At 44.8% G+C, this 12,678-nt stretch overlaps 4 protein-coding genes across 4 annotated transcripts; 1 reads left to right on the top strand and 3 right to left on the bottom strand.

Annotated features, from left to right (window-relative positions):
* Nucleotides 1–2,132: 2,132 nt before the first annotated feature.
* BDV38DRAFT_291694 (HAD-like domain-containing protein) lies at nt 2,133–2,880 on the bottom strand (the record flags this gene model as incomplete). Its single annotated transcript, XM_032061803.1, has 1 exon — nt 2,133–2,880. The coding sequence occupies exon 1, from the start codon at nt 2,826–2,828 to the stop codon at nt 2,133–2,135; it is 696 nt and encodes a 231-aa protein (XP_031915024.1). The 5' UTR covers nt 2,829–2,880.
* A 1,027-nt stretch (nt 2,881–3,907) lies between these two features.
* Nucleotides 3,908–5,003, bottom strand: BDV38DRAFT_281522 (uncharacterized protein; the record flags this gene model as incomplete). The annotated part of the gene is made up of 2 exons (XM_032059572.1): nt 3,908–4,365; nt 4,913–5,003. The coding sequence occupies 2 exons, from the start codon at nt 5,001–5,003 to the stop codon at nt 3,908–3,910; spliced, it is 549 nt and encodes a 182-aa protein (XP_031915025.1).
* A 1,005-nt stretch (nt 5,004–6,008) lies between these two features.
* On the top strand, nt 6,009–6,615 carry BDV38DRAFT_281523 (uncharacterized protein; the record flags this gene model as incomplete). Its single annotated transcript, XM_032059573.1, has 4 exons — nt 6,009–6,014; nt 6,068–6,157; nt 6,222–6,375; nt 6,434–6,615. The coding sequence occupies 4 exons, from the start codon at nt 6,009–6,011 to the stop codon at nt 6,613–6,615; spliced, it is 432 nt and encodes a 143-aa protein (XP_031915026.1).
* Nucleotides 6,616–11,363: 4,748 nt separating this feature from the next.
* On the bottom strand, nt 11,364–12,008 carry BDV38DRAFT_243339 (uncharacterized protein). The gene has a single exon (XM_032054213.1). The coding sequence runs from the start codon at nt 11,856–11,858 to the stop codon at nt 11,460–11,462; it is 399 nt and encodes a 132-aa protein (XP_031915027.1). The 5' UTR covers nt 11,859–12,008; the 3' UTR covers nt 11,364–11,459.
* Nucleotides 12,009–12,678: the final 670 nt, after the last annotated feature.

The following is a 12,678-nucleotide window of genomic DNA, read 5'->3' on the forward strand; positions in this document are numbered from 1 at the left end:
CCATTGCATATGTCACAGATATGACCCTCTTTGGATATGACCAGGCGCTCTTTGGTGTGGACTGTTAAGCGTACTTCCGAGAACACATTATACTGATTTATATTACGCGGTGTCATTGTTACGGATGGTTTTCTTGATGTCTTACATCTCGACGGAAAGACTTCGACAATCTCAACTGTGACTGCGGTATACGATGTTGGTTTATCGCTTGAATTAAGTTGGACGGAATCGTACTTCTTCTATGGATATTTATCTATCCTGCTACCACTCCAGATTGGCTCTTACCCGTACTTGGCAATGTGCCGACGGTTTAGTAGGATGCATCCGATGACCCCAGCGAAGCAGGCTGGAGTGCAAGTAATGACGTCCATTCAATATTCAAGCAGAATAAGATCAAGGGTCTTCCCTATACCGACTACTTCATTCTACCGTACAAGTACATTGGGGGTCGTGGCGGGAAGTATCCGGATTGGGAAATCGGCCCGCCCACCCCAGCCAGTTTTTGGGGATACGAAATCTGGACTATGAGACTACTGGGGTCATGCGGAGAATAGTTAAGTTCTCCTCATTTCCTCCAGGACTGAATGACATCTTAAGCTTTGACATGACACCTGATTTCTTGTTGTGCCAAGCAGTATCAAGTAATTGATAAATAAATCTAAATCTACAAACTTAATCGCCAAGTCAGATCTTGCGGCATGAGGTGTACAGGTTAATTTTGTCACCGTATCAATTGGACGTTGATAGGATAGGACGGACTATCTCTCTAAGAGACAGGCTTGGCTTTAGGAATGCACTCGCTAAATATTTTGCACCCGGCTTGGGAATGAAAGGATGTTGATCTAGGACTAGAGTCCAGGGATGGCGATGGTCGGGTAGGTTATGTCGCGAGAGTTGGGCGCAAATCTGATGAGGTAGTTGATCTTGTTGATTCACATAGATCTACTTGGCTGAGTTGGAGATTATGTTTCTATTCATGCCTCTTGACTGGGTCAACGTTTCTATACTCTAGACCTAGGGTTCAGCGGGGGTTGAGTATCTGAGTATCTACACCGATTACCCCGCGCCATGTAGCGCAGCAGCGAACAGACTAAGATAGACGGGTTGAGGTGCATATTGTCCCCAGACTTGAATAACCATTGAAAGGCCTCTGTATATACACATGTATCCTCGTCGAATTAGGATATCGCTTATTCGATCGGTTTGACATTGACAGCTGTCGGTCCCTTTACTCCATCCATCACTTCAAATTCAACCTTTTGCCCTTCCACAAGAACTTTAAACCCTTCGTAAACAATAAGAATTATTCTTCAGTACGCTATCATTCAAATGTTATCCTTGCTCGATTATTCTGCACATACGGCTTGAATGGCAGAGAAACGGACAAAAGCATCTTTCGAGCCGTCAGATGGGGTGATAAATCCAAACGCTTTCGACTCATTGAACCACTTCACGTTTCCTTGTGGCATGGCTGCAGATTGTGGTGTTCGATGAATGTTTTGTAAAGGAAGATTTGATGGGAGTGAGACATCGGCACCGGGATCTTGTAGTGTAGTAGAAAACGAAATCCTGGTTGACGAGCACTTCTCGAAAATCTGGGAATATGGCTCGCTTCGTATGCTAGTCAGCTGGCTTAAGGTACACACTTCAAAGACACCTCGTGTTCGTGCATAAAATGGCGTCATCGATTGATCTGAGCAAATGAATCGCGATCGGCAGAGTAGGGGGATATTTAGGGGTCGGCTTCGCAATATCTCAGCTGAAGATATGCGGGCATGGGCTCAGCTGAAGCTGGTCAAGCATAGCTGCCGGTATTCCGCACCCGAACTACCATCAGAAGACATAATCTGACTTGAGCAGCTGTTTCTTAGGGGGTTCTATTGGTGTAAACCTATATTTTAGCGGTATCTTAAAACAGAACCCTAGGTCGCTTGCACCATCATCCTGTGTATTAAACTATGGAAAAGCTGCAGATAGGCTCTGCTTTCTTAAATATTGATATATTTCAATGTAACTCCTTGGTACCTGTATTCCGTCAACCATCCCTGAACTGGTCCATAGCTCAAGGTTCGAGCGTTGAAATAACGGTTGTCTCATATTCATTCATAGTCCAGTTTTAATAAATGCGGGACTCAAAGCTGCTTAATAACCCTCGCAAGGTTTGTCATATCCTCCAGGAAGAAGTCATTTTCCCCCCTGATAATCTCCATATCTTCATTGATATCGTCAGTCCACCTGTGGATATATACCGTTTTCATCCCCGCCTCCTTCGCACCACGAACGTCATAAGCATGCGCAGCAACAAGCACTGTTTCCTCCGGTTTCGCATTTACCAATCGCAATACCGCACGGTAGCTCTCTGGAGCAGGCTTGTACACACCGAGCAACTGGCTAGAGAACAGCATGTGGAAGGATAGACCTGATGATTGGCAGAGATCGAGTTGCAATCTTGTGGTTCCATTCGCATGGACAAATACTTCATAGCCTTCTGCTTTTAGCTGCTCAATGGCTGGAGCGACATCCGGCCATGCCGGCATCGAGTGCCAGGCGGCTATACATTGTTCCTTGGTCTCTCGATCGAAAAGATGTTTGTGGACTGCACACCTCTCTAATAAAGCATCGAGAGTCCTTGCAAGGGTGAGTTCGATGTCCTCAACAGGTTCGTCGGCAGCGATACGTGCGGCATTAGCGTCGAAATAGTCGTGTCGCCATCTCAGAGCGATATCCGATCTTTCACTTTCTGAAATGGACTCAGGTAATGCTTTAATGATTCCGCTGTGCCAATCAAGGCACGTGCCCATAAAGTCAAAGAAGACTGTTTTGGTCATTCTCAGTGGTCCTTAGCTTTGGCATCAAAAAAAACTTGAACTAATTCAGCAAGATAGATGATGAACCGTGGCTTATATATACATTATGGCTGACTGGTTTTGATAATGATTAACATCCTCGTTCACGTTCAATCCTGCTGACAAATGGATATGCTAGGACACAGTAACCCGCAACTGGGTGGGTGAACCCGGCCTATGCAGGTGTCAGCGGAGCTAAAAGTGAGGCTTCGGCTAATAGCAGGTCACTAGCGGAAGTTTCTAAAAGTAGAAAAAAACAAAACATACAACATGGGGGGGGGGGAAGATTGTGAATCACCACAGTCCTAGTTTGCTGTATGTTCCCTGCTTAGTCTGTGAGATATACCCAATACCATAATAAGTAGTGGGGTTAGTGCGCTACGATTTACAATTTTTCTTTACGGAATGTGGGACTTCGTGATATAGATATATTATTCTAGAGCGACTCTACCGATAACTATACTATCGGTTTAACTGTGTATCTATTCTTCGATAGATACAGGCAAGGAGCCAAAGCGGATATCGGGTAGCTGAGTAATCAGAACAGAGCAGGAAAGAGAAGAGAATGAAGAATACGCACTTTCAGTGTCGGGCACACCAAAATCGGACCAACCCGCGGCGGCGGATGCGAGACGTACATATCCCATTACCCGGAAATGGGAAAGTTCAGGGTCGACCATCCCCGATCGGGCCCGCGTTAGTCCCCTTGAGGCAGGTGGGTCCCGTCGTATACCCCCTTATACGGGTCGGGACTAGGAGTAGGACTAGGCATAGGGTATAAGATATACTAGTAGTGGGTTCGATTTTTACTATAATTATAGTTGCTCAGAGAAGAGAAAAGTATCCAATCAATGAATAAAAACAGATAGATCCTATCCTTCACTTCCTCCGACTCAAAACCGTCCTTGATAATAGCTCCAGGTTTGAACTGGTAATTATCTCCAGAATCTGTAACTGAGCATTGAGCTCGCGACTTATCCAGTTACGGAACTCAACTGCAGCAAGAGAATCAACACCGCAGGTAGCCACAGAGCTGGTTGGATGAATATCCTCTACGGAAATCATGAGAATGTCAGCGATCTTTCGAGATAACGAGGTATACACCACGTCCACGGCCTGTGTTTCCCTTGAGCTTGCGCCTCTTTAACAGCAGAATCCAAACTCTTTGCACCATGTGTGTCGGGATCATCTTCCGACGAGAGCTCGGCTTCCTTAAGTAAGGATTCAAATCTGGGGTCGTAAGCCCAGAATCGAAATTTTATTAACTCGCTAGTCAACTTCAGCCCAGTGAGACACTGAGACTGACCTGCGAGCAGGACCCCAGATATCGCTGCTCCGAGTAGTGCCATGACCTCCTTTTGGGAAATGGAGTCGGATGCAAACCGTTCGGAAAAGATCTTCGCATCGCCAAGATTATCCTCCGCCAGCCGGCCCGCATCCAATACTCGTGCTATATCTATGGTAGTGGCTGGTAATCCCTGAGCCTGTCGGAATGCGGCGAATGCATCCCAGAGCAATACTGAAGAGTTCGTAAGCGAAACTCAGAAGGCTAATCCTACTCCATAATGATATCGCTACTTTCAATAAATCGCCGATATCAATGAATTGGTATGTATTTGTTACGGAGTCCTATTTCATTAAGAGTATGTACCTGTGGACATTCAGTGTTGAGGGACCCACCGTCCTATGTTCAGCTGAGCTGAATCCTATTTCAATAATTCTCCATTTTTTTTTTCGCTTTTTTCTAGATTACTAGCTCTGTGTAGTAGCGTCGATCGTAATTTATACACCTCCCACTCAAGAACTCTTGATCTCAAGCGAACTGCTCCACAGGGTTTAATACGATCGTTCCCCACTCGACTAAAGTATAAGCGTGCCGATGCCCTCGAGATCGACAGATCTATAGAACTGTAACCCCAATAGGCTAAATAGCGGAGTAACCGGAGTATGTCTATTCGTCTTCTATGGTATACAGTGGCGCTAATAACTTACCACCGTAAAAGTAGGCGATGTGCCGATGATCTGTCAACATGCAAATTCAAGCGGTCTAGCGATGTTTCACTGACACATCACCACATTTTGCATCAGCTCCAGAAGGAGGGCCATATTCTGGATATCATTACTTAACACTGCTTTTAACCCACTTATAATAGCCATGGTTGTGACCGTCGTGATCCATCCGCGACGATCCGTCAGATTTCACAAGGAATGTGCACGAAAAAACAAGTACCCTCTTAAAATGGTAATGAAGCTCCGATGTAAAGTCAGTATATATTTCGATTAAGCGATTTAGTTTACTCTGGTCTATTTACACCGGATAGAATATCATCTGAATCTCTGGTTCCTGTGCCGGAGTAGTGATTGGTGAAAAAGGGGGGGGAGGTAATCTATTGATCCGCTCCTTCACTTATGAGGACACAGCGATCATCGCCAACGCAAAGAATGAACTAAACCATAACCAATTACCGGCATTGCTGCAGATGCGGCTGTAACCTTTGAACACGCTAACAATGACGGTAACAAAAGCCCGCCCGCAAGAGCGGCAAATGGTATAGACCCTCGTTTTCGCTTAATTAAAGTTTATAAATCTTCTGAATCGGATCTCCTAGCATGTACTATTGCATCCACTAGATCCATCAGTTAGCTTGTCCCACAATTCAGCTTGTACACACGGTCATTACCTCCTGGATAAATTACTGAGCTGAGTGGATTGTCAGCTTCTAAAGAATTCGAGAACCGCACTACTCTGACAGTAGTACTAGAATATAGATAGATTAATAATAAACAGATATATCCGTAAAGTTGGCGAAATTAATACCTTATAAAAGAAGATTACTTTATACAAGAGTTCATCGAAACCTTAGACTCGGGTGCCAATTTGCTTAATAAGATAAACAGCAGCAGGAAGATGTATTTTGAGTTTCAAATTCAGCCAGCCATGTAGATATCTGTGCCACTGTGGAGTAAAGTCCACGATCTAGTTATAGTTATGGCTATCATAATTAAGAATCTGAGTACTTACCCCCTATCTTAATATATACGTGCCTGCTCACCGCCTAAAGCTGTGTGATATAAATCTAACATCTTCCCCTCTATCATTTCCTCTCTATCCTATATTTTATACTCATTACATCCACTGAAATCGCACGCTATAAAGAAACCATGAAGGTAAAGAATCAATACTTCGCAACAGCGAGAAATGCTGCTAATAGAGTTTGTAGTTCATCTCTGTTATCGCTCTCCTAGCCCCCGCCGTCCTGGCCGCCCCGGCCGCCCCCGGCGATGCCTGGATCACACTCATCAAGGAACAGGTGTGGCCTGCCAACTACTAATTACAATTTTGAACCTCTATTAGCTAACTAATCTCGCTAATAGTGCCCTGATATGTCGGGGCAGTGTCTTGATATTGCTAAGAAGGTCCATCAGCCGGGGTTTAATCTAGTTGAAGTTCCAGAAGCTACACAGGCCATGCCGACTTGTAACCCAGCTTATGTGCAATGTGCCCAAACACTCGCATCCGACGCTGTTGGTATGTGTTCCCGATTCAATAACTCACCCGTACAAGCAACTGGCTAACCGCAGTCCAGATGTTCCTCAGTCAGGCGCCACTCAAGGACAGCTCGCTACATGCCTCCTACAAATTGCGCCTGATCATATTAAGTACTTTCTGGACAATGATCGCGCTAGCACACCGATTCCAGATACCCAAAACTGTCCATTGCGAGAGCTGCACCGCGTAGCGCACATTGAACTGGGTCCCACGGCATAAGAATAATGGCTATTGGGAAGATTGTCAGGGATCTCAAAGCTATATAGTTCGGAATAAAGCTGGATAATAGCATTGATCGGCATGTTTGCCAGTCTGGAGCTGAAAACAGTAAAGCAGGTGGTATTATTTTGTCCGGCATTGGTTTGGCTTGCTCGCCGAGCCTTAATAAGGATCGCCGTACTGATCGTCGCGATCGCCATTGTTGAATCTGAAATCTCGTCCCAGTACCGCCGGACTCTATTCCCGCACCTCATCGACTAGCCACGTATCTCTCATTCGTGATCTCGTATACAATGCTCTAGTATCCATAAATATGGTCACACCCGCTACATATCGAGTGCGACTACATTATATGGTGCTTACTCTCGCACCATTCTCGCTCTGAGCTCATTGCTATCTAAGACACAGGCACTACGTCTTTTCTCTCTATAACACTGATTCAACAATTTGAAAGGCAATATGCAATTGGAATCGCTATGGTTTATGATCTGATGTTGAAGTCTAGCGATTGCCGCCGTGGCATATTCGTGTGTGGTAAACCAGCCCTGCTATGGCTGCTACAGCTACACTGGCGAATGAGGGATTCATGCAAGCTGCATATCTCTGTCCTACTCTAGGAACTGCCTGGGTCGGCCATCACTGTCGGTGTAAGTTCTCCCTTGATGAGCATTTTGCCCCACCCCCGGGCCACCGCCCCAAAGGCATCCACTGGTACCGATTCAGTGAAATGCCGAGTTGAACCAGTTAATAGCAGTGGATGTATCGCCGAAGCCATGGCAGCAGCGCCTGTCTTAAACTTAGGTCATTTCTAATACCGAGTCTTAGGCAGGTCGCCATTAACGGCGCTGTTCGTGGTTAGACTGGGCGCCCGGCCTGAACGGCGGTCACAGACGCTGGTATCGTATCCAGACTCACCACCGTAGGCTAGCTGGAATGACTTAATATTCAGCTCTCCTAATTTATAGAAATAATAGTCTCGAAGTTCGTGAACTCGCTGCTTGGCGATGCGCCGCATTTTCTTCGCGAACTGACTGTACTTGGCGAGATCTTTACGTCCAATTTCTCTAGTAGCATTTCGACCATATTTTCAAGATATAACTTGGAATTTTCGGTCAGGTTATCGTATAGATAGTTCTTCATTTCGCGTATAACACGCTTCAGCGGCCGGCACGGGTTTTGCGTCGCGACATTTCCGTTTCGGATCGTTCACACTCAAGTCGAATGCGCTGGACATCTCGAGGGCTATATTTAACTTAAGAGACAATAACTCGCGTCTTGAAGCCTTCATGTATCTTAGCCTTTATCTATTACGGTCTGCCGCCTTGAATGGTGGCGCCATAGTCGGTTTTATAAAGACGCTGTTATCCGTTCTGGCACACTCGTGATGGCACATATCCTGTTCTGGCATACTCGTGCTGGCACATCTAGTGTTAGCATGTCTAGGCTGGCACATCCCTCGTGCTGGCATCTGCATTCTAGCACATTCATACATCCACGAGAGGAAGATCCATAATATTGGCGTCACAAACTCAGCATCTCTGCATGATCTACTGTAAGAATTACACAGCTCTGTGTTTAGCAACACACACATCCTTTATCGCGACCTCCAGAATCATACTGGCGAGGTTACCCGCAGTGATGAGTATGGCTTTCTTAACCTTCATAATAGCAGACTAAATACAGTAGAGACTGACAAGTGCCTCCTTGACCTCTGCTTCGTTGTCTCATCCTAATCACTCTGATCCTTACGACTATCCTTCGTCTTATCCTTCTTTTCCTGGAGGAGGTCATCCACCCATTGGACACAGTTCTCTATTGCAGCAGCCGGGGAATGCCAGTGTCGCAGAAGGTAGGCCATGATCTCCGACGGGCTGAACTTGGACTCCGGTACCTTTGCCGCAAATGCGTCCGCTTGTCTCTCAACTTTTCTGTCACCTGCAGCTGAAGTCACAGTATACTTTTTCGATATAGCTTTTTTCGGATGAGTTGTTATTCAACTGAGGTTCCTATAATTTTATATAAATAATAGGGTGAGCTGTTTGACTGCTTCAAAGTGGGTTCCACTTAAAGTTATATAAAGGGTGGTTGCTCTGCCCCTCGACATACTTTCTTCTTACTCTTTTCCCTTACATCATACCAGACTATCTCTTCTATTCCTCTTTGATACCTCTTCCATATACCAATCATAAAATGAACTTCATTGCTGGCGCTGCGGGCGGTTATGCCGAATCGAATTACCACACTAAGTCCCTGGCATTTTCTTCCTCAAGTGCGGAGGTTAAGAATAATATGCTCAATGCCTATCTCACGAATTATCATGGTAGGCAATGTTGGACAAGTTTTGACCTAGATACCAAGTTGGGAAACAATGAAGGTATACTACGCTATTAGACCAAGCCATACCCCTTCGTCTTTATTTTTTTCTTTTTGGGTGTTCGACCTCAATTCAGCTTTATCTAATCATTGTGCTTGACGGTATAGGACACTTTGAATGGGGCGGTCATAACTTCTCCCATATTGCCCGGAATATTAGACTTGAGAAAGATTCTGGAGGATACCTTATTTTGCGTGCCGAGTTACAGACTTCCCGGTGCAACCACCTCGATGCTGAGTTCTACCTGACTGATCACATTTTCAACAAGGATGGCCATTTTGTACTGGAATAGAGTGTATATTACCAATATAATAGGGCAAGGCAAAATCGTTGCGGTGTAGCCGGTAATCGCTTATCGTTTAAGGTGTATGTACCTACATACACCTCATTTTGATATAGTTACAACTCAATTTAGTCCCACTCTGTCAATAAAATAATGTAATCAAATCCCCGGAAAATCTGGCACCAGTAGATAACAATAGCTTGCAATATCTTGATACATTTATCTCCGATCATGCAATGCAACTTAACTTGGATAGTAAGTATCAGGTTGTGGCAGTGCAAGCAAAGAACCTTCCGCCTAATTCTCAATACTATGTAAATGAAAGTGATGAAAGAAATATACTGGCGTAAGTGTTAAATAAAGGGCACGCCTCATCGTGATCCATTATTATGACACTTTCTGGCTTGGCTCGGGTATAATACTTCATAAGGCCTAAGGCTATATGGCTATGTTCCGAGTAGCAGTTCTCCATAGTATAACTTCCATTCTCTACACTACAGTTAGGCCTCCAAATGGGGCGGATTAGGATCAAATCCGTTTTGATCCTGATTTCTATAAATTTGCCCAGTCTTTCCTCTTTTGGCTGGATAAAATAATGTATATAAAATAACGTAATCGGACGCCGGGCGAGACACCCCAACATGATTTTGACAGAGGTCGGCAAACCATAAGATAGCTTCATTGGCACGGCAGCCCAGGTGCTCCGTGACGAGCTCTACCCGATCAAAAGTCGACAGTGTCATGAAGGCCGCAATGCTAGATAAAAACAAGACAAAAAAAAAAGATAAGATCAGAGTAGGAGCCGCAGCAGCCTTCAGTAAAAAAATAATTAAATAAATAGAACTACTAGTACTAAAATTATGCAGCTTAGTAGAAAAGAAAGTGTGAAGATCTAAGATCAATAGTAGTATATTTTACTAATACTAGTGATATACAGTGACTCCCGGCCGACAGGTTCTTTGAGCTAGAGCATTCATGATCATCGGCAGATGATGTCGCAGCAGAATATGCTATCGACCTATAGATGGTCCGGCAGCTTAGACTCGGTGTAGATCTGACACCTCCCAAAGGTTGATGTTTTCCAGCTTGGAATTCTCACAACCGTACCGTATACCCATTCTTAACATGGCCAATAACTCCGGTCCTCGCTACTGCTAAAGTTGAAGGATGCAGAAATGATGTATCATGGAGTGCTTGTATGTACAGTCGATGATGATGATGATAATTCATATGTATGGGCTCTAAGGGGACACGGCATATATTAGGTGATGTACTAGTAGATGGTCATTTCATTGCTTGGGAACATCCGGAAAAAGTCGCTGCTGATGGGGCAAAATTCTATGGGCCGTCTGGGCCCGTCTTCGGCTTTAAGTCAGTAATTTTTGGATACAAAACGGAAGATATACTCTATTTCGATCCTATCGCAAGTACATTTATTTCACGCAAGGGCCACTCATGAATATCTTAAGTTCCTGTATACATACGGCGTGGTCGGGCAAAATTCTCTGCCAGGTTAATAGCAAAGAAAGGCAAGAGCTAAAATGGACACTTGATTATTTTTCTGGTTTTGTACCTAAGCGACTAGTATCTTTGATTGCAGGGTTTATCTCAGAAGTGTAGCTACCGATTGTACAGTATATTATAGGATTGATTCTATCGGTCTTGAAGAGAGACTAAAAATAGAAGATCTCACAGTTAATTTTAATATAGGAGAACTGAAAATTAAAGACAACTTGCTATTATAGAATAGTAAACCTATATTATAGTTTCCACAAATACAGTTATATATACAATAAATAAATATATCTAGCATGTTTTATAATACTGTCTTTCAGTATATTAAGCTATAGATATCCTGTAGGCCTTTATATACCCCTAAATACCCTTTTACAGAATTTTTCAACTTTTGCTTTGTCCTATTTATTTACCTTTTCAGAAAGGAATCGCCTAGCTACAATTGTAATCAAGTGATACGCAGATAAATGAGGCACTTTATGAAATACCGCACAGCTGTACAGCTACTAGCACTTTCAGAGAGCAAAACAAAGACGGATATTCTCATTTCTCCAGACCAAATGAACAACTCAATTTAATACCCCCGTGCCAAGTAGCACAAGAAGAGCCGTTTCCCGATCTGACACTCCAAGCCCCCTTTAAAGCCGTCCTGGTCGAGGAATCTCCCCCTTCTTAGCCGTTTAAGTTGGGGCAAGGGTTGGACGAGGTGCTAAGGCGGCCATACTGCTTAGCCCAGGCATCAATCTGCACGTAGCCACCCACGTTCTCGCCGCACTCGGCGTTGACCAGGCGGATGGCCTCATTGATTGCCTGGTGCGAGCAACCCTGCGAGTCCTTGCCCCAATTGCATACGAAGGCCATGGCGCTGCCGTATGCGCTGTGCATCTTCGAGTCCTTTAGCACGGGCGTGCCGCTGTCGCATGTCGACGCCAGCTGATCGGCTGCGCGCCGCGCTTCTTCAACGTCGACGAGCATATCGTCGTGGCATCCCACAGTGGGGTTAGGGAACTCCAGAGCCTGCGTGCCGGTCACGGCTGCGAGGGCGAAAATGAGGGCGTTGGTGAATAACATTTTCGATTTGTGGAATAGAGAAGGTGTGGAAAGTTCAAAGACGGATGGGTGTTGTTTGGTTGTTTCTGTTATAATTGTGGAACTCCGAAGACAGGTTGATAAGAAAATGTTTTGTCTGGATGATTTTGTTGATGATGAGCTGGGAAGAGAGGAGATGTTGACGGACGGATGATGGGTATTTATAATCTGATATTTCATCGAGACTCAGGTGTAGAGGGTGTACTGTAGCAGCATTTCCTAGCTCTCATCAGAGAACCAGGTCAGGCGCCAACGTTGGATACGACTATACACTGCCACACATTTGTGTCGCGCCTGATATGATTATCTCCGTACTAAGATTGATTTTGGGGTGGAAAATGCTGATCATGACCGGCTAGCACCCGCGTTGACAAAGCCAGCGACGACATCAACGACGACAGCGGCTCACCTCAGGCCTGAAGGTTATTAGTTCTAGTTGCCTAGTTATGACTCACCCGTTATGCCCAACTTCAACAAAGGTCAAAAAGAATCCTTGCCTCTGGCCTACATAGTTGGCTATACTACTGGGCCAGATTACTCACCATAATAAGACTGGTGTTAGAGCAGTGACTTGCTCCTACATCAGGACGTGCAAAGTACACAGACCCACGGGAGGCACACTTATAAGTACAGCCAGGGCATACGAATGCGAAATATAGCTCTGATCTACCTGTGGATGGAATACTACACCCTTGGCAGGCGACCTTAGGCGTACCGTCCTGCAGATCTTCCTATCAACATACTACTGTTACATTGTCGAGCGGACCAATCAGAGAATACGAATATAAGGGGTCATTACCTG

The sequence above is a fragment of the Aspergillus pseudotamarii genome (assembly GCF_009193445.1).
Source record: "Aspergillus pseudotamarii strain CBS 117625 unplaced genomic scaffold BDV38scaffold_18, whole genome shotgun sequence".
Taxonomy (NCBI): domain Eukaryota; kingdom Fungi; phylum Ascomycota; class Eurotiomycetes; order Eurotiales; family Aspergillaceae; genus Aspergillus; species Aspergillus pseudotamarii.